General features: G+C 32.1%; 3 protein-coding genes across 3 annotated transcripts; 1 reads left to right on the plus strand and 2 right to left on the minus strand.

Moving 5' to 3' along the window:
* Window positions 1–6,598: 6,598 nt before the first annotated feature.
* Window positions 6,599–9,159, plus strand: TRIADDRAFT_55668 (uncharacterized protein; the record flags this gene model as incomplete). Its single annotated transcript, XM_002111505.1, has 5 exons — window positions 6,599–6,697; window positions 7,714–7,898; window positions 8,113–8,322; window positions 8,487–8,674; window positions 8,933–9,159. The coding sequence occupies 5 exons, from the start codon at window positions 6,599–6,601 to the stop codon at window positions 9,157–9,159; spliced, it is 909 nt and encodes a 302-aa protein (XP_002111541.1).
* A 234-nt stretch (window positions 9,160–9,393) lies between these two features.
* TRIADDRAFT_55669 (uncharacterized protein) lies at window positions 9,394–11,280 on the minus strand (the record flags this gene model as incomplete). Its single annotated transcript, XM_002112000.1, has 4 exons — window positions 9,394–9,423; window positions 9,988–10,074; window positions 10,189–10,347; window positions 11,254–11,280. The coding sequence occupies 4 exons, from the start codon at window positions 11,278–11,280 to the stop codon at window positions 9,394–9,396; spliced, it is 303 nt and encodes a 100-aa protein (XP_002112036.1).
* Window positions 11,281–13,495: 2,215 nt separating this feature from the next.
* On the minus strand, window positions 13,496–15,357 carry TRIADDRAFT_23786 (uncharacterized protein; the record flags this gene model as incomplete). The annotated part of the gene is made up of 8 exons (XM_002112001.1): window positions 13,496–13,609; window positions 13,799–13,939; window positions 14,052–14,132; window positions 14,219–14,332; window positions 14,408–14,550; window positions 14,662–14,758; window positions 15,078–15,142; window positions 15,270–15,357. 8 exons carry the CDS (start codon window positions 15,355–15,357, stop codon window positions 13,496–13,498), a joined length of 843 nt encoding a protein of 280 aa, XP_002112037.1.
* Window positions 15,358–21,293: the final 5,936 nt, after the last annotated feature.

Here is a 21,293-nt window from a genome sequence, read left to right on the forward strand (position 1 = left end):
TCCGTCATTAAACCTATTCTAGTTGATATAGCGTTATTTTGTATTGGTCGATACTTCAGATTTTAAGGACTTACGACTTATTTGTATCCATATTTACCTATCTGAATAATTTAAAAGAAAAAAGAATTATTGTACCGAGTGTATTTAAACAGTAGGCTTTAATTAGTCTGTTGTGTCTTTTTTTTATTTTCCGGTGACATCGGAGCAATTAAATAACTGGGATATGCGCTGCCTTCCGGTATCCATAATAATTGAATAGTTTTTAAATAGAATTATACTCTATGATCAGACGATGCATTGACTTTCATAGCAATGTCAATAGCACTCAATTGAACCGAAATTTATTAAACGGGATAGAAACAGACAAGCTTTTTCTCTTAAGCTATTCTTAAATTCTGTCAACATAATAATTCACTTATTCGTATGAAGCTGTTCAAGTACGAGGTGTAAATAGCTATTGGCGTATTATTATTTGTAAAGGGCTGAGATAGTTTTACACATGATGCACATTATTATGGCTTTATAGACTGGTGATAATGTGCCAAAAGCGGTTAATATTGACGCAGAAATGTTGAGATCGGATTATTGCAATAAAGTGAAGATAGGTACAGCATAGAGGAAAATTTGAATACTTTTTCATCATACTCTACAAGAAAATGATCAATGAAGCATCGAAATTTTACCGTAAGAAATTGGATCTCAAGAAATGTTCCTACATTTCAACAAAGTCATGCTATGCTACTGTCTATTTACAAGAGCTTCTATATTAACAGTTTGTGAGCATCTATATGAAAACATCAAATAAGGACAAACCCAAACGATTATAGATCGCATGATATAAAATTACATTGAAATTTTGCATTTTTGGGATTTTAAAATAGTGTAAATGTGTAGTAAGATCATTTTATCAAAGGAAGTTAGCAAAAACTTTCGTCGCTAGGTGTCAGAAGAAAGAACTGCTTCTGTGGCTACGATCTTTATTATACGGCATACTGTATGATATAAAGTTAACTGTACATTAAAATTTTATATTCTCTGGATTTCAAAATAGTAAAAAACCTCGTTACTAGATGACAGAAGAAGAACTGCCTTTATGACTACGATCTTAAATGGTATGTTATTATATTACTACAGTAGAATAAGTAGAAATAGGGTTACTTACAGACCTGGGATTAATTCTTTATCTCACTATTTTAGCCAGCTTTTCATTACAATCACGGTACCATGTTAAAAGATCGATAAAATAGTTTATTTTCGATATACGCTTATAATATACCGCACTGTTAATACATAACTTACCTTGGAAAGCAATAACAAGGTTTATACCGGCATCTATAGTACATCAGGATTTTATTTTAATTACCGTCAAGGTTTTTTCGACATATTCTAAATGTTGCTACACTCCATGATATAGATTGGCTATTAAAGACTTTACTTAACGGAGGCAATAATGGCCCATATCGGTATAATGAGGAAAAGTAAAGCATTGTACTTTCGATTCAGTAACAGTATTCTTCTATACCGCCCGAGGCTGAAATAAATATATCGAATCCATTGTTCATAGTTAATAGCTACGTTAAAAGATTAAGTGAAAAGAAAGTAGGTTTCCTCTTGAAAGCTATTTGATACACTTTTGGTATTTACTGTATATGACGTGTAAAATATCAACCAGCCTAAGGGACATGAAGATAGAATGGCTCTTTTGGTTCTTCCTGGTTGTTTAATTTAGAGTTTTGACCCCGTTGTAAAGATGAAGGGAAAAAATTATAATCTTTATAAGACTGAAAGCATTTGCTAGAGTTTAAACTTAATATACGTAATAATAAAACAGGAAGAGAGTTCTTCGAAAGGCCGCTGCTACTTTCATGTTTTGTCAATTAAATGCAGTACATTTGTATTATTCAAAAAATTTCCACATAAATGATGACAGACGTATTAGGAAATGATTGTAACTTCGGCACGTAAATTTACGATTGCTCTTTGATACAAGCTCAAATGGCAGAAATGTAGAAATGTCTCGAATTACTTTCATCGAGTGGCTAGGTTAAAGCAAACTTAAAACCTAATATGGAAATAGACTAACGTGAAAGAAATATTGTACCTTCTACTCTATTCTAGAACCTTGGGCTGGGATTTACTCAATTTCTTCTTCAGTTTAATCTAGTCTTTTAAGGTATATTTAAGTTTCAATCTCCGGGTTGTATTTCAATATGGACATTATTAAACAGCCTGATATAAAAAAATAATTCATTAAGTGTAAAATCTTGCATGAAAGGATTGTCAACAGTCGGTAATAGAAAGGCATTTTACTAACTTATACTACTTTGTTTCGCTTTAAACTCCAGATTTTTTTAAACTGAAATTGATATTACGAAAACAATTAACGCAGCGTGCATAGGGTTAAAAATGAAACTGATTCTTTACACAACTTATTCGGTCAGATGTTGCTTACTAGAAGAAACTGAAGGCTAAATAAGTCTACATGTAGCATACGGGGAAAGCAACCGTTTCATGATTATTTTAGATTTTATATGCTCTTCATTTTTCGTGTTTCTTCTTTCATTGTTAAAATGTCAAAATTATTGCGTAGAATCAATGTTACAGTAGTCGTGCTACAAGTACCATATTTGTATGTTTTAAACGATAGCGCCATAGAAGGAGAAAATCTGTACCTATTGAATGAAGTAAGGCGGATTGTATTGCAAATCTGATCTAGGATAGGAGTAAACGTTTACTGATAGCCCCAAATGTATAATACAAAATTTTTGACGGCTACAGCAGTACTGGCACTGATAGATCACATTGCGTGATTCAAAGGTTTTAATGAAGATGGCAAAAGCTCCGAGCAAAGCAACCAAGAAAGGAAATAAAGGCTTCAAAGTAATCCCTCTTTAAAGGAAAAATGATCGGCTTTCAATCCATATCGTGGCATATATCCTACAACTGCTAAGCACGATAGCATCGCTGATGATGTTTACGATCCGTTACGTAGTTCACGTTGCATCAGCATCAAGGAAAGACCTTCTCGAGTCATAAAATAACAGTCAAGGGAGCCATAATTGTCAACGATGATCAATTTTCCCATTTGGCTTGGTCGTTTAGTAAAACTTTTTACCTTAGCAATATTGAATTACAACTCCATTCCCCCAATATGGAGGGTAAATATAAAATGAAAGTCAGCAATTATATTTATTTTTTATCCATATACGAATGAACGATAGCATAATCACAGTCACTTTTGACGAAAGAGTTCTCCTGACAAAAGAGTCGCTAGGAAAGATGATTGATGGGAGTAAAATCATCTTCAAGAGTGATCCCAACCAATTGAATAAGCATCCTTAAAAACCTCTCTCAAATTACAACTAAAACAAAACGAAAGTTGATATCATAGGCTACAAGTCAGGATAACGATATCGAACTAATACGAACAGAATTATTTTTATTAATATTATTGAGGATCAGATAACGAGACTTATCATCACTAAGTTGTTTATGTTACGATTACAACCCAAGAAAGTTGCCAACTCGGGCTGAAAGATCGTTCTTACAGTATAACTTCGAGGTATGAACGGTAGAGAGGAAAATTATACACTTTGCCGTTTTCCATCTTCTACGATTAAGTCAACGCGTTTTACCATCATAAAGGAGTTCAAAGACGGCAGTAATAATGGAAGAAATTATTCTAAACGATTACGTACTGTGTTCATTCATTAATTCATTATTCCTACCTTGGACAGCGTAATTACTCCTATAGCTTGAATGGATCAGCTTGTAAATGCTCGTTCAACGGATGGTATTGATCGTGAGATCCCTGATTGATATGTTGGCCTAATTGAAGAACAGTATTGCTTAATATACCTGATGATGAGTTAATATTTCGATCTGGCATCAACAAAAGTCCATGCCTACTGTTTACTCTAACATACCCAAGCGGATAGGCTAAATTAACAGCTACCATGGCAGCACTGTTTACAATTATTATACACTGTAGAATAACTGTAAACAGGGCTATAAACTGTATATAATAGACACAGTAGTTTCTGTTTAGAGGCAAATATTTTTCAGTACCAAGATATTGCTTAATTAGGCAGTTTGTGTCATAAGACGTAAATTTGAAGTCGATTTGATCTTTCGTATGAAATACTGTAGTTGCGTTTCAGTACCAAGACATTAATTAACTACAAGTCGATTTTGATCTTGTTTTAGAATGGAAATAGTTGCGTTTCACTACCAAGATATTAATGGATGATCTTGCTTTAGTATGGAACAATTGTGTTTTAGGACTAGCGAAGATTAAAGTAGATTTTGATCTCGCTTTAGGTATGGAACAGTGGCATTTTATGAATGAACTGGAAGTAATTTTGATCTTACTTTAGTCTAGTTAAATTTCAGCACCAAGACATAACTTAACTACAAGTCGATTTGATCTTGCTTTAGTTTGGAATGGTTGTAGTACCAAGATATTCATTAATCAACTGGTATTCTCGCTGTAGTTTGGAATAGTTACGTTTTAGTACAAAATTAAGTAACTGTAAGTAGATTTTGATCTCGCTTTAGTTTAAAATAGTTGCGTTTCATGAATGAACTGGAAGTAGATTTGATCTTGCTTTAGTCTGGTTCTATTTCAGTATCATGACATTAATTAACTACAAGTCGATTTGATCTTGCTTTAGTCTGGCTCTATTTCAGTACCATGACATTAATTAACTACAAGTCGATTTGATCTTGCTTTAATATGGAATAGCTGCATTTTAGTACAAGATTAGCTGACTATAAGTAGATTTTGATCTTGCTTTAGTATAAAATAGTTGCGTTTGACGAATGAACTAGAAGTCGATTTGATCTTGCTTTAGTATGGAACAGCTGCATTTTAGTACAAGATTAGCTGACTATAAGTAGATTTTGATCTTGCTTTAGTATGGAACAGCTGCATTTTAGTACAAGATTAGCTGACTATAAGTAGATTTTGATCTCGCTTTAGTATAAAATAGTTTCATTTAACGAATGAACTAGAGATCGATTTGATCTTGCTTTAGTCTGGTTCTATTTTAGTACCAAGACATTGATTAACTACAAGTCCATTTGATCTTGCTTTAGTATGGAACAGCTGGGTTTTAGTACAAGATTAGCTAACTATAAGTAGATTTTGATTTCGCTTTAGTATAAAATAGTTTCATTTGATGAATGAACTATTTTTTAGTACTAGATTAGCTAACTATAAGTAGATTTTGATGTCGCTTTAGTATAAAATAGTTTTATTTGATGAATGAACTATTTTTTAGTACTAGATTAGCTAACTATACAGTAAGAATTTTGATCTCGCTTTAGTATAAAATAGTTTCATTTGATGAATGAACTATTTTTTAGTACTAGATTAGCTAACTATAAGTAGATTTTGATCTCGCTTTAGTATAAAATAGTTTCATTTGATGAATGAACTATTTTTTAGTACAAGATTAGCTAACTATAAGTAGATTCTGATTTCGCTTTAGTATAAAATAGTTTCATTTGATGAATGAACTATTTTTTAGTACTAGATTAGCTAACTATAAGTAGATTTTGATTTCGCTTTAGTATAAAATAGTTTTATTTGATGAATGAACTATTTTTTAGTACAAGATTAGCTAACTATACAGTAAGTAGATTTTGATTTCGCTTTAGTATAAAATAGTTTTATTTGATGAATGAACTATTTTTTAGTACTAGATTAGCTAACTATAAGTAGATTTTGATTTCGCTTTAGTATAAAATAGTTTCATTTGATGAATGAACTATTTTTTAGTACAAGATTAGCTAACTATAAGTAGATTCTGATTTCGCTTTAGTATAAAATAGTTTCATTTGATGAATGAACTATTTTTTAGTACAAGATTAGCTAACTATAAGTAGATTCTGATTTCGCTTTAGTATAAAATAGTTTCATTTGATGAATGAACTATTTTTTAGTACTAGATTAGCTAACTATAAGTAGATTTTGATTTCGCTTTAGTATAAAATAGTTTCATTTGACGAATGAACTAGAAGTAGCTTTAATGTAGTTCCATTCCGGTACCAAAACATTAGACATATCGCGCCTATATAAAGAGTACTTTGTTAGCTCATTAAGCGTGGTTACTATGCTAACTCAAGTCTTGATTCAGTGTCTTGGCTATGGGAATACAACATAGTTTAGGTACCGAGACTGTCGACAAAGAAATGGATATATATTCAGCAAATGTTAGTCTCCCCAACTATCGTTCATCGATAACGGTGCCATTAAACCAATCCATTCTGCCTTACTAAGTAGGACTATGGTAGTGCTATCGTAGTCTTTTCTTTTACCTCTATGGTACTAAGTAGAGAGCTCACAGTCAGTAAAATTAAAAATAAAATGTTTATTAAAAGGAAACGATAGGCGGTCTCCCCTTTCATTCTCTACGACACTATAGCGCTTTAGTCTGTTCAGTACTGTAGTATATCTACAGTATCAACTTCCCCGATACACAACAGCACAGTAGGATAGTAAAAATACTTGACCAACATCTTCTTACCATTTCTTACCCATCAATAAGGACAATCTCCGTCTCCTTGGACACTAATCATGTCGTACGATGCCAAAATGGATTATTTATCACGTAATATTCGTAATCCTTGGGCACGCCAAGCCTACATGCATATCATGGATGATGATCAAGATAAAAATTCAGATCCTGATCATGTAAGGCAAATTAACTTTTATATTAGTTGAATAAAACGATCCAAATCATGGATGAACAAACTGGATGTTATAATCTAACACTTGCTGCAAACAGCCATATAAATAAATAACTTGTCGTCAGTTAGTTCTGCCAGCAGCAGCAGCATATCGAATTGAGCATTGATTTTATTTGGTATACATGACGTCAAGTACTCATTACCTACACTACTGCCATTCAGCTCGATCATGGTTTTAATCAGTTTAATTGAATAATTTTATGCACCGTTTTATTCGACCTTATCTGATCAAAATATCGCTTTACATCTTCATGACCATTTATGATTGCTTAGTACTTTATAATAGACGAATATATACTGTAACTGAGAAAGAAGATACACAATTCAGTAGTGGTTTAGTCTGCACGATGTGAAATGCTGATTAAGGAATACCCTCAATAATACTGTTATTGATGGCTTTCATCAATATCATCTAACTACGCTACAAAATGCCATTCAGCCACATACTGATCAAAGTATCAATTTAGGTCTTCATGACGATCTACATACGTACAATATACATGTCACGAAGAAAGAAGAAATGTTACAATATTATTTAACAGCATATGGAATGCACCATTGGATTAGTATGCATGATGTGAAATACTGATTATCTACACTACTGTCATTTCTGCTCGACTATGCTTTTAATCAACCACTCGGAGTTATTATTATACTTCAGCCTTATTCTGATCTTCTTCTTGACCATCTACACATGTATGATTGATGCAACTAAGAAAAAAATATTATAACATATTCGTTATTGAAGAAAATCAATGATACGGGTATCGAACATTCGTTGATTAGATTCCACTCATGTTCAGTTTAATGGCTATCGTATAGCATATCTAGGCTACTATACGCACATAATAGTTTACAGAGCGTTTCCAGATAGCTTTAATGGATCTTAAATAGATCTCATTGATATCTCTTGTTCTTCTATCGAGTTATCACGATAATTAACTATGTTATTCATTGTAGTGGTACGATATTGATCTGGAAAAAATCGATTATAACCTGCGACATCTTTGTGTCAAAAGTACTATGGATCAAGAAACAAGACAATTTATTGATAGTTGCTGTGATGCATCAATCCTTAAAAATATTTTTGATTCAATTAGTTCTACATTTTTACATGCACTCTTTAGCCAGACAACAACGAATGGGTAAGTAAAACCTGTAAATTAATATCTTATAGTATCAGAGTTGAGCGTAGCATTCCATCGATATCTACTGTATCTTTTAATTTCTATTACTGTACCATGTTCCTTATACAGTATAAAGGCGAATCTGTATAACAGCGTATATTCTATTTTAATGAACTATGTGCACACTATGTTCAAGAATTGTAGCTGATGCTATATAATCTTTATAAATAAGCCTACTAGGTCGTGGATCAATGCATATTTTCGGCAGACAGCAGTTCTTAACGCTTGTTGGTAAATCGGGAGACTGGAGGATTCCGACGATGCTTGATCTAGGAGCCGGTGATGGAAATATTACATCGGTTATGGCGGAATTTGTCGAAAAAGTCTCTGTAACTGAGGTATCGAAATCTATGAGATGGCGACTTAATCGGCGTGGATACCAGTAAGTGCAATATTCATGTTTCAATTTTAACTTTCAGAATGTCGGTGGCAATAGGGGATTTACATTTCACACGATTTAAGATAACAAGGAAAATATGATTTTACATCGTGTACTGCCATAAATATTATTGATTAGAGCTATGATTGCCATGGATTCCTTTGTAGATGTGTTGATGCTTTCACATGGCCAGAACTATACCCTGGAAAATTCGATCTAATTAGCTGTCTGAATGTCTTAGACAGAACTGATCGACCGTTAACCTTGTTATCCAATATTAAGAAGTGTTTAAAGCCTGGCAATGGCATTTGTATTATTGCCGTAGTTGTGCCTGTTTCTTGCTATGTTGAATCAGGTATTGCTCTTATATCGAGTACTAGTCCATTATAATTATTTTAGATAGAGGTAAAAGCTAATTCATATTAAAGAACTTGTAGCTTTAGTTAATTACTACTTTACGTAGATACTCGTAATTCAGCAGGGGTGGCACTTCAATCGATCTAGTATGTCTTCTATTTAACGGCTTAATTTTACCGTCTGAAAGGAAGATTAGTGTTTATTTTTACAATACTCATTGCCTCTTTTGATCCAATCACAATTAATAATTTGATAGGTTGGTTTGGCTCCAATACACCGTCCGAAGAACTGAATGTTAGCGACGATAATTTCGAAGAATGTGTCAATAGTCTAATACAAAATGTATTCAATCCGGCTGGATTCACTGTTGTTAATTTTACACGATTACCCTATTTATGTCAAGGAGATCTCTATGAAAATTATTACGTTTTAAATGATAGTATATTTGTTCTTAAAAGTTCAATTCCGGTGACGCATATCTAGTGTTAGTTTTTAGTAACACTTTTGTAAATGGAAGTTCACTCTGATATAGTATTTAATATTTGATTGAGAATATACTATGCAAAGATATAATTTCATTCTAGAAAATTTTATATAACGTACAGTATTTATATTTTTATGATATTACATACACCATACTTGTAATAAAAAAGGCCTGAAGTAAATTCATTTCTTTTTATTTAAAGGTGTCAGTTTTAAAGTTAAACATACATTATATCATTCTTCATAAATATGCTTACTTAATAGCTAAGGTAATACCAAATACAGAAATAAAATAATGGATAAAAGTAAGTATTAAAGGAAAATAAGAAACATAAAGTGTAAATGACTAATATCAATTAAACTGTCATGTCCAACTACCTTCAACTGATTCTGAACTTAAGCGCTATCTCCAATCATATTGTAACATAAAAATTTAAATCACTACATTCAGCTTTAATATTTTATAAGAAGGCTGGTTTTAATACATTTACTGTAATAATGAATCTCGCAAGCATCCTTACGGTCTGAATGTAATTATAATTTATAGTAGCCATTGAAAGCTGTTATAACCCTTCAACACTATACTAGCAATAGAATCATCGGCGTGACTAATATACGCGCATTGTACATCAAGTGCATACAATAGCACTACAAATCTGATGATAAACCAAAATGAGCTGATTTCTTAGCAGTATTTGATCAAAACGCGGTAGGGTAATGTGAGGAATGATCTATAATTTTCTAAGTGAGCTTACTCATGAGAAATTAAGGGATTTAAATTGTTCCTTCACTGGTGTTTCGATAAAAGTCTCGTTGTATTAAACTAACGCGTGCATGAGTTCGTGATGGCTGCTCGATTGGAATTCGGCGGCCATATTCCGAAGATGATAGGATTGGAACTCTTCTTTCTCTTTCCTAGAAATGAAAGAGACAACGAATGAACTAACGGTTGCTATTTATAAACATCAAGACGATCTTAAAGGGATAAGATATTAGATCTAAGATTTATAAGTTGTCTACGGCAATTACCTCCCCATTAATATCTAAATCCAGTTTATGCTCACGATCATCTCGGTGTAGCTTTGCTATATAGCCTTCCTTCACATGTTGAACTCTGTCAAAGGGTGTAAGAACTTCACGTTCTTTCTTTGTATTGAAATAGTTGATGCTCTTATGCTCTTCTTTAGCCTAATAGTTAAAAATAATAAAAGCAATGATTACGAATCGTAAGCAATGGTTACAGTAAGGGGATAAAAACGATTAGTCCAATATCTGTCAACTTTAAATTTTCCAGCGAAGAATGATATAGTTGAAAACGGATTGGACGAAATTTTAAGTTACAAATTCCGTTATGGTTAGAATCATTCATCATTAAGACTTTTCCCGTAGAGATTACGTGATATTATAATTATTTTTTATAGATTAAACAGAAAGCGACAGAGTCTACGTATTTCGGTATTAAATATCATCATATCATAACGTAAAAGCCTTAATTTCAATATATAAAATAAAAGAGACTTTACGATTCTAGTCTTTCAAAAGAAGTCTCCAAAAAAGCTTAATTTGGAGCTTTAAAAATACTCAAAAAGACTAGTATTAGGATCTTAGGCACAAGGATAATAACATCATCACTTATTTACCGTACAATGTACTTAGTAATTAAACTGCCCATCGATTAGATTTAAGTTATTGTTAGAAGAGGAGTTACCAATTAGGATCTCATCTATTGGTAATTAATGATGATTACAATTTGCTATCGTATTTTATCTCAGAACTACTTTTATACGAAAAAAAGATGTTAATTGACGAAATTGTTTTAGTTTTTACAGTCAGTAACTTATGAGCTAAAAGAAGAAAAAGATACGATATTTTTCTTCACGAAATTATCTTTAACGTAAATATTAAGTAGGGCTAATTGAAGTTTAACGACATTGCCATGCGATGCATTGAATATACGTGATAAAAATCAGTAATATTAATGATTAACAATCTGCCTACTAATATAAAATAAGACTAACAAAATTGTTAGCATTACATGATTCAGTAATCTAGATGATCATTACTATTCTATGAAATTAAGCATAAAATGCATACTAGGGAATGGGTCTCTTCTTCAGCCATAATTTATTAATAGAGAGGCTTTCAACGGCTTAAATAATTACAAGTTGGATTATGAATTCTGTTTTAAATTATCCAAAGTGTTGTCAGCAAGGACTTTTCTTTGTGGAGGATGTTTGGGTAGCAGGGAAATATTTATGCTAATAGTGAGAATTAATTGGCTAGTTTTCTATAAATTGCATCGACTATCAGCACGCCGAGTAACTTTGTTACATAACTCGTAGTAGCTGGTGGTAATCCACAGTACTGTATATCATGACATTGTTACCATAGCAACTAAAGCTTATGTGACTTCGATAGCATAATGGTACTGTTAATGTAGATGCTCTTATGATAAGGAAGAATTCCAAAGCCATTATGATAGGAGATTTTATAGCACAACGGCAGTAGCAGACTAGGATAATATGTATATGAGATTAAAATATGAAATTTATAAGTATAAGGCAACCGAATGAATTTGTTTAGGACAGCTATAAAATGTACGCCTATGTACAGGGGTATCGAATGCATAAATCATACGGATGGCAGAAATGTACGAGTGGCGTAAGGTGTAATGATCCATTTTACTATTAATGCAATCATGAGAGATACTATGACGACATTATTAATGCAAGTAACAATAATAATAAATGGAGGAATGCAATCAGTTAAAAGTAAAACCAAGAAATCTTTGACGGCTTTATTAATATTACATTAAATAGACTTAAAAGTTATAGGATTTGGCTTAAATAGATACAATAGATAGAAAAAGTAACCTAAGAAATGATTACAAATATCTGCTACGACTATGATATAATTGCAAGCATAAATTATAGCATTAGCGATACGGTATTAAAGTATGTGAGATTGTATTAAAGAAACTATACTCTTTTTACTACGACGTTATTGATATTCAGTACTGAACTTTAATAATTCAGATCAATTGAAGGTAGTTTTCACTGGAACATTGCAAGCCTGCGGTAAGTCATTGCTAGCAAGACTCTATAATAACATGCTTTTACTCTATAGTAGGTCTATATCGTATATAGATTAGAGGTAGCGATTTTTGCTGGTAAATGATCAATTTTTGTTGCTTTTTATTGCTATCCATTTGTAATTTATAAATATATTAATTATAAAATTTAATCTTATACTTGGGGAAGATGTAGTCCTTAATATAGCGACAAATAGGATGAATACTATTTGTAAAATATTATATTTGCAGATAATCAATCCATTGGTCGATAAACATTAATTTCGATATTAAAAAAAAATAAAATTAGCCAATAGAATTGGCAGTTAAATATCGGTTAAAAATACTATGTTCGTTATCAAAATTGGCCTTTGACTGATGCTTATCATTCTCTATTCTTGTTAGAAATATTTTCCGGTAACAGTATTATGTTACGCTAAAATCGTATACCTATAATATCGATTTGGATAGTTCGTTTGTATTAACATTTTAACTACTACTTTTCATATAGCATAAGCACCATTAGTACCAGTCGATGATAAATTCAAAATAACCAGGACTATATACCGTAATACTTTTACGATAGCAGCTCTAGTATCAACGAAAATAATTTTCAGAACATCTCTTACTTGAATATACTATACGTGCATCATACGTAACGTACCATAATCCTATCCAAAATTTGTATCCATGTAAAAGCTTCAATAAAGCACATGTAAATATTACATTTTGTTAACTGCAATTTGTAAATTTAAATCTATGATATAATTCGTGTGATTATTTGTATTTAGGTCGATTTAGGCTGTACTTTGTTACTAATGACATCATATCAAATGATAAAAAGACATGCTCTCAGATTACTGGTATCATTTGCAAACAAATGTTAAAATCTTAAACTAGAGATAGTAATCTGTAATATGATAAAATCTTTAAATCTAAGTTAACTACTTTAAGCATGTATCAAATATATAGTACTATACAGGACGCTACTATGGTAGGAATACTATATCACAAAAATATGGAAAATGATTCACTCCTGATTCAGATAGGCTCATACTATCATTCTTTAGAATAAAAAATCTGAGAAGGCGCTGATAGTCCCATTGTTATATATTCGTAGCAGGATTTATAGATCTCTCCTTGATACGCTCGCACTTCATACAATTCGTCTTTCTTATGCAAACTCTGTTTAGATTCGGTATGATTGATTAATAATTTTTCTGGAAATTTAAAGGTAAACAGTAGAATAATGTATAAAGTATTAACTTACTTGTGATACACAGACGAACATTTTTCACAGACTTCGGCGTTTAAGTCGAAAGGAAAAAGCAACTCAGAACTTTTACAAATTTCGCAATAAAACCCTTTCGCTGCGCAAAGCTAGCGGAGAAATAGATGAGATACGCTCAATTATTCTATAAAAGATATACCTTAAAAGATAATGCTATCAATAGGCACCAATTTCCATTAATTTTAAAGCAGTGTCTAAGTCATTATTAACATTAGGTCAGTTCCGTAAAGCGGCAGGGATGCCGGTAAACTTTTGCAAATAGTGTATATAAGACTTACTTCGCAGTTTTCTTTTACGTGCTTAATTAAATCTTGAGAAATACTTCTAAGTTCCTCTATCAAAGTTCCATCATTAATTTTTATCAAATCTTGCATAGAGTACATATCGACATTATCCATTAAATGAAGCTTGATCTTTAGCTGTATAACATACAATAACAACCATTAATACCATATATTATGCACAAGCGAAAACCAGGCAAGGTTCATGATTTATTGTATGTTATTAATTTAAAAAGAATGAAAGATATACCTTTGCAAACGAATTGTGTTGTTGTGCCGATTTGCATGAATGTACATAGAGCCGTAAATTAGATAGCGTCATACGCAAATTCTAAATATAGTAATTGCGATACCAAATATTAATAAATATTTTATAGCAAAGTAAGACTATTAAGGATTCAGCGATATTAAACATACCTTTACAGTTACCAAATCGTCAATATGACTAAAAAGGTTAGCATTAATACTTTCTAAAGGTATAACTGGGTGATTAGATAGCAGCTCCAACATGTTACTACAGCGTTGACAAACCTTTTGATGGATTACAAATTGTGATAGTACTTTAATTGCAATATATTAATCTCTAAGTACAATAGCTAAACTCACTGTTCTTGTACTGAAATCCCAATTGCGAATAACTCTAGCCGGAATTACAGTTTGTTCATTCTTATGACAGTTTGAACAATGATATCGCCCTTGGTAATCACAAATTCGAGCTTCAGGCAGTACTTGTTTAGACTTTTTGTTTGCTATATTCAAGATGAAATTCACGAATTATCATTTTGGTTAGAAAGTAAAGATTCTCCACTTATATACACTAGTATATATTTAAATAAAGTGTCACGATAAGCAATTCAAACCTAGTCCAATAAATCTTCTACAGTCTGCACATCGGTGTTGTTGCGATGAAAGTCCAATTTCAGGGCGAATAGTCATTATAAATACAGTTTGGGGAGTCTGTTGGAACGTGCAATTGTTAATATTGTTCTTTAATAATATTTAAAACAACATTTTCCTATGATTATCATTATTTTATATTGGATTTAGTACTCAAGGTAATACATATAGCAAGGCATTTAGTAGCCTAAGCATATGCTAAAACATCACATTAAATGACTACTTTAGGCTAGCTTAAAAGAAAGTTAAGTCCCTTTGTTTGTCGTAGATAAATTATGTTATACTGAACAGCGTATCTATAAATGCAGCTGGAAACTTACATACTATGGATGTAACATGTGCTGCTACAATAAAGTATCGATTCCTGCATATATTATACCTTGTACGTCTGGCACATTTTACTAATAGATTCTTTGCACTTCAGGTGAGTAAATAAATCACATACTGTGGTAATTTTGGAGAATAATTGATAACAGAATTAAGCATGAAAATGATGAAATAGATTTTAAGACAGAATTTTTGTCCAATACAAAATTTTATGAGTTATAAATAAAATTAGTAGCCTTCATACCACTACACTTGTAAAACGTTTGGATAGTGCACCAAATACGGCGATGGCAAACATTACAATACAGTCTTAATAGCGAGTCGTGGGTCATAATCTTGACAAGTTGATGTCCAGAAGAAGAAGTCGTGAAATTAGGAGTCCAATCAGTGGATGACTCCTAGTCAGAATAAATAAAGACGTTATGGTTGTGGTCTAAATTAAGCATTTATCGTCGTGGCATATACAATAAATACCAGCGTACGAAGCACATGCATTGTTAACCTTAATTTCTTGAAGTCGGATTCTTAGGCTAACTAAAGTCTCTTTAAGGTCATTATTAGATCCATAAGATAGTGCAAGCAGCTTTTTACAGGTTCGAATTGCCATTACTAGGTCCGCAATATCACAATCGGTAAAGTAAGCCTGAATTAGAAATACATGACAAAGTTTAGGCATGCTGGAAATTTACTGCCTAGAGAGGTATCATCAAGCATCGAAAAAGAGTACATTAAGACACACCGGTGGAGGTTGATAATCTTCTTCTTTCAGAATATATTCAATCAGTGATTCGAATTCTGATTCGTTAAAAACTGTTGAATTCTTACATGACTTTCGATGGTAACTTAAATTCCAAAGAAGATAATTTTCGATCCTATCGTTATTTTGAGTGATATCGGAACTAGAGTAGGCTTGGGCTTCAGAATCAGATTTGGATTCAACTCCGCTATTTAATTTCATGCTATCGCTATTTTCTCGATAGTTTAGCTTTTCTTGAGTAGTATCGTTATTTTCTTTCATTAAAACAGAGCTATTAGCAGTCAGGTTACTACCTTGAGAATTTATATTACATTCGAAGTCTTTGCTATCTTCGTCGCTTTGTATAAAGAACATATCCGATCCTTTTACATCAGTAACCCATTTATCGCTTTCACGAGAACTGCTATCGACTATAGAGGTAGTTTTTGCCAAATACTCACTTTTTTCTTGTAATATGTTATCAGCACTAATATTTGAATCCTTGCCTATATCTTCCATGCTGTAGCTGCTTAGATGCTTAGCTAGATGTGTGTCTGAAGAGAATTTTTTCGACTGTTTATCAATTCTTTCTTGGTTTAGAGCATTTCCATTAGTTACTTTTGTCGATGAAAAGCTACTCGTATCAATATTAAAAGGTTTACTAGCTTCGACGAAAGTGTCAGAGTTTATTGATTCAAAAGACGCAGGGTTTATGCTAGTTTGTTTTGGTTCTTCGTAAGAAAGATATTCACTTCGAAAAACAAATGATCCTGTTCCTTCTTGAAGGGAATATTCCGAGTTATCAAGCGGACTATTGTCTACATGAGTCTTTTCTTCCTTCGGTAAAAACCCATTTTTTCCAATTCTTAACGACTGCAATGATGATTCATAAGTGTTATTACTACCCACAAATTGATTATTTGTTTCGATACTGGAGAGAGTTTCTGCATTGGAAGTCCTTATTAATTTATTCATAGAGCCTGTTGTGATTTGGAGTTCAGGTATTTCATTGATTACGGTTTGTTTTGACTGATCTGCAGATGAATTACTTTCCTGTTCGTTTTTCGAACTATCTCTGGCATAATAGTTTGCATTCTTTTTTGCATTTATGGACGACTTAGCAAACTGTAATGCTGAAGAAGAACGGCTACTTCTAAAAAAAGTGTCAAGATCCTGCTTTGAAGAAGTGCTGGTACTATGACGTCGTTCAGTATTACTACCAAAGTTAGATATAGATGTCTTTAGCGGTTTATCACTGCCATAACTCGATTCCCTTATCGAGGTACCACCATATCCGTAACGTATCTTAGATCCTATCGTGTCCATACTCGGATCACCTCTATTTGCTTTAGAATTAGCAGTTAAAATCATAGATGATGCTGAATCTACGGTATGAGGATCTGAGTCAGTATTATATCGAATGCCACGGGTACTACCTAGATTAACAATGAAAATTTGTAAATCAATACTTTACTAACTTCAAGATAGCTATATTCAGAGATAATTGTATTATTTATTCACCTTCTATTGAAAGATGGCTTATAGATGTAGTAACGCTATTGATCAATGAATTTTGATTACTAGTTTGTTCAGGTGTCATAGATACAGGATTACTGATTACCAATGCAAAGGGCAATTTACATATAATATCTATCGAAGCATTTAGTTCATCTACATTTGAGATATTTAGAAGAAACGCTGTAGGTTCATAACTGGTGGTAATAATATCGTTACTCGAAGTTAAAATTTCAATGTAGTTTAGTAAAGTTGCTTCATTTAGGGCTAGACGTAACCAGGAATAGGTACGCTCTGAGCTAGAAGTGGTATTTCTACTGATGGTTTCAATAATTTCACGATGTGATATTTTTGTAGCAATTCGCCAAAACGTATTATCTCTCCATGTTAAACGACTATGAATATAGGAATACAAATAAAAGGAACATTGATGATATACTTTTACTAATTAATAGATATCATAACTAATATGTGTCAAAAACTAAATTGCCAACCTTGCTTTCAAACCGTCACTAAGGATAAGTTCCAAAAGGCGGCAAAATTCGGCAGTTTCAGTGGAATCTTCAATAAATGCTTTCGTCTCATATCCGTCAATTAAGCTATAATTTTTCTTAATCTTATAAACATCAAAATTTATAATACTGGTGAATAAAAATAATATACCCAATACTAACAAGTTCATACTGAATAAATTAGCAACAACGACTTGCATAAGTTACCTCTTTAACGCAACTTTGTAATCCAGATAATAGTTGTCTATGAGTTAACTTTATCTCAGAGGATTCGTCACTTTCTAAATAACATTCATAATATAAGGTATCGGATTGATTATATGAATGCATCAACAAAATGTTATTAAATCTATAATTGATAGTTTTTCATAATACAAATTCCTAAAATTTGCTTTAATCTAACATTTCTTCTTGCAACCATACTAATTTTATGCGAAAGGGTGCAACACCGATAATTATAATCAAAAGCATTATATACTAGTTGTCCTAAGCTAAGTGAGAGAATAGCTACCTTATACCAAGTATCTACATCTATGCTTTACTATTTCCAGAGTAGTGAGACGTGAAAATAAAAAATTTTCTCACCGCTGGCTTGTGATCCTAATAGTGACTGTGAAGCAGACTTGGATGTTGCTTTATTTAGCGATTTTCCTTTTTCGGAGTCAACATACTGAACATTACTAAATGGTCAAGGTCGGAGAAGAGAATTATTAACCATTTAACTAATTGTTTATCCATTAATGCGAAAAAGGTTAAACTTATTTGAATATGAGCTCACAATTCTACTTTCATGCTTCCCAATTTACTAAATACTTTCTGTATCGCCATTACTTTACCATCATCCATAACGAAAGCATAGGGTTCATAGTAATAACTGCGTTATGCATTATAAATTTTATAGTCATAAATAAAGTTTTTATAGCATAAAAAAATTAAAACCTATAAAGAAATACTTCGCTACTTTTTCGAAAACAGATTTACAACTAACTCTAATATGTCTTTATTTTGAGTGAAAACAGTTAGATAACTGTCTAAGGCAGATTCGTTTAAGGCAAGACGGATCCATGCTTTGCATCGTTGTTCATTGGTAGAAACATTGCTTATGCTTTTTAAGAAGAGAAAGACTTAGATTATCTTAATCTTGGAGTCACAACATATACAGATACATAGAAGGGTAAAATAAGACTACCGTATATACTAGTATACATTTTTACTATATATAGCATATAGACCTATTTTAAAATATAGTTCATTTCATGTATTTTGGCATTTACTGTGATATTTCATCATATTTTGAAAGTTTTAGCATTTTCAAACCTATTGATATCCTTTAATACATTACGGTGGGATATTTTTTCGATAACAGGCCAAAATGTAGATTGCGACCATAAACTAAGATTAAGTATAACAGTACAAGAGTAGTCAAGTAATTATATCGTAGCAACCTAGCAACCAACACGTAATTTTCGAATAATGTGGTATGATAAAAAAATATACACTTATGTAACTTGACTGTCTCATAAATATGCAATGCATATAACCAATTAAATTCCGATAATTATCTAAAGTAGCAACCTAGCTAATAATATTACCTTGCTTTGAGCCCATGACATAAGATGTTATAAAAACAATTGCATAGTTCTTCGGCTTCAGGTCGGTTTTTCATTTCATTGTTGCTCGACATGGAGCGGTAGTTATCGTAATGGGATTGTTCATACTTATGCAAGGGATATAGGTTTTATTATTAATTTTTGTTGAAAGATTTATTAGTAATAGATCAAAATATTTTCATCAAATTGTTTTAACCATGGTTAATATAATACTGTACATGATAGACAGTGTACAAATTTGGACTAAACAAGGGATTACGATACCATCATATATACGGATAGATATAACGTATATTTGCGTGTATCATCTGTGAAGAATGTGCCTTTTTCGTTTTATATCTACTTTACAATTAATTACTACTAGTCCTGCAACTCGTTGCTTTGTTATTTCTTAGGTGATAACATAATTTGTAATAGTATGTTGAATCATATTTCATGAATAGGAGTAAGCTGCACAAGTAATTTTTTAATAATAATGTCCGATTTTTCCTTTACCTTAGCAATTGCATCGTTTAGTGTCTGAAAGAGCTGTTTATAATCTTCATATCGTTCTTGGTCGGTAGGTATTGCAGCTGTAAGATGAAACGTAGTTTATACAATAATACTGCCAATCATTCATTCACACCGTTCAACATGAATAATATAGAGTGCTGTACAGTATATATACGTATGTATGTTGGAGATGTAAAAATTGACTAAGCTGGCTTGCTACTATTGCTAATGAAAGCGGCTATCATTACATGCCATACTCTATTTTACATTGCATACCGTATATACTCGTAATGAGGTATTTTTAATCTTGATTTCATTACAGTATACTGTACTGTATAGCGGCTCATTACAGAAAATTGTCTGTCATTAATTAATTATATATTATAATAGGGCTAAATTATAATATGGTATAGCAATAATTTGCAAATAAATTATCAATTAATAGCTATTACTATAGCTACCGCTAGTTTATATGGCCTCGATTGATTTTACAATATTGGTTCCATAGACATACTCGTACAATAATATAAAAGAGCGTTACTCTACTCGTATACAGTATATATATACATGGTACAGTAGTAATGTTATAAATTATGTTATTCGTTATAATTGCCGTAGCGACGTTGATTAAATACACATATACATGCTTGATACTCTATCTTGGTACTTTACCTTGACTGCTTTTAAGCAATGAGCTTAAACGATTCATAATTTGTCTATGGACAACATAGACTATCGTTTTCAGTAGATGGAAAGAGTTGATGTAATTGATCCTCGATGAGGCAGTCGTCTATCTAACCTGGACGGTAGATCACGTTGAAAATTGTTCAGATATCTTACAGATAGTTTGATGATGTGTGTGTACAAATAGGCAAAATACTACGTTAGTACAGAAAGCAGCAGAGGAAGTATAGAATTGACTAAATCTTGATGCAAATTGCAATCAATTCACGTTATTGGTATATACTGTAAATAAGCTATAATTATATAATACTCAAGTAAGCTTGGTTAGTATGAACTGATACTGTACCATGTACTGACTACTTAATCTACTGTAGGCGTCCACTTCACGAAAATTTCGACAATGGACAAGCTCTATAACCTATTTTGAAAAAGAGCCATTTCACTGATATCGATGAAGGAGAAATTTCAATTTTCTCCCATCTCAAAGTCTATAAACTCCATCAATTCTTTACTAACTCATTACAGTCCTGTCATCATCATGATGCTCACAGGACTCTTACTAGTGCTAAACGAAATTGACTGTCTACAGTGATGCTATTGCAACGTTGAAGCTCAATTTTCAAGCCCTATTTTTATTTATACTTTTGCTTTATTGGCTTCATACCTTATTCTATTCCCATTTTCAATTTTTATTCTTTCATAGGGTAATATGGTCAATC

This window comes from Trichoplax adhaerens, genomic scaffold, assembly GCF_000150275.1.
Source record: "Trichoplax adhaerens TRIADscaffold_4 genomic scaffold, whole genome shotgun sequence".
Taxonomy (NCBI): Eukaryota; Metazoa; Placozoa; class Uniplacotomia; order Trichoplacea; family Trichoplacidae; genus Trichoplax; species Trichoplax adhaerens.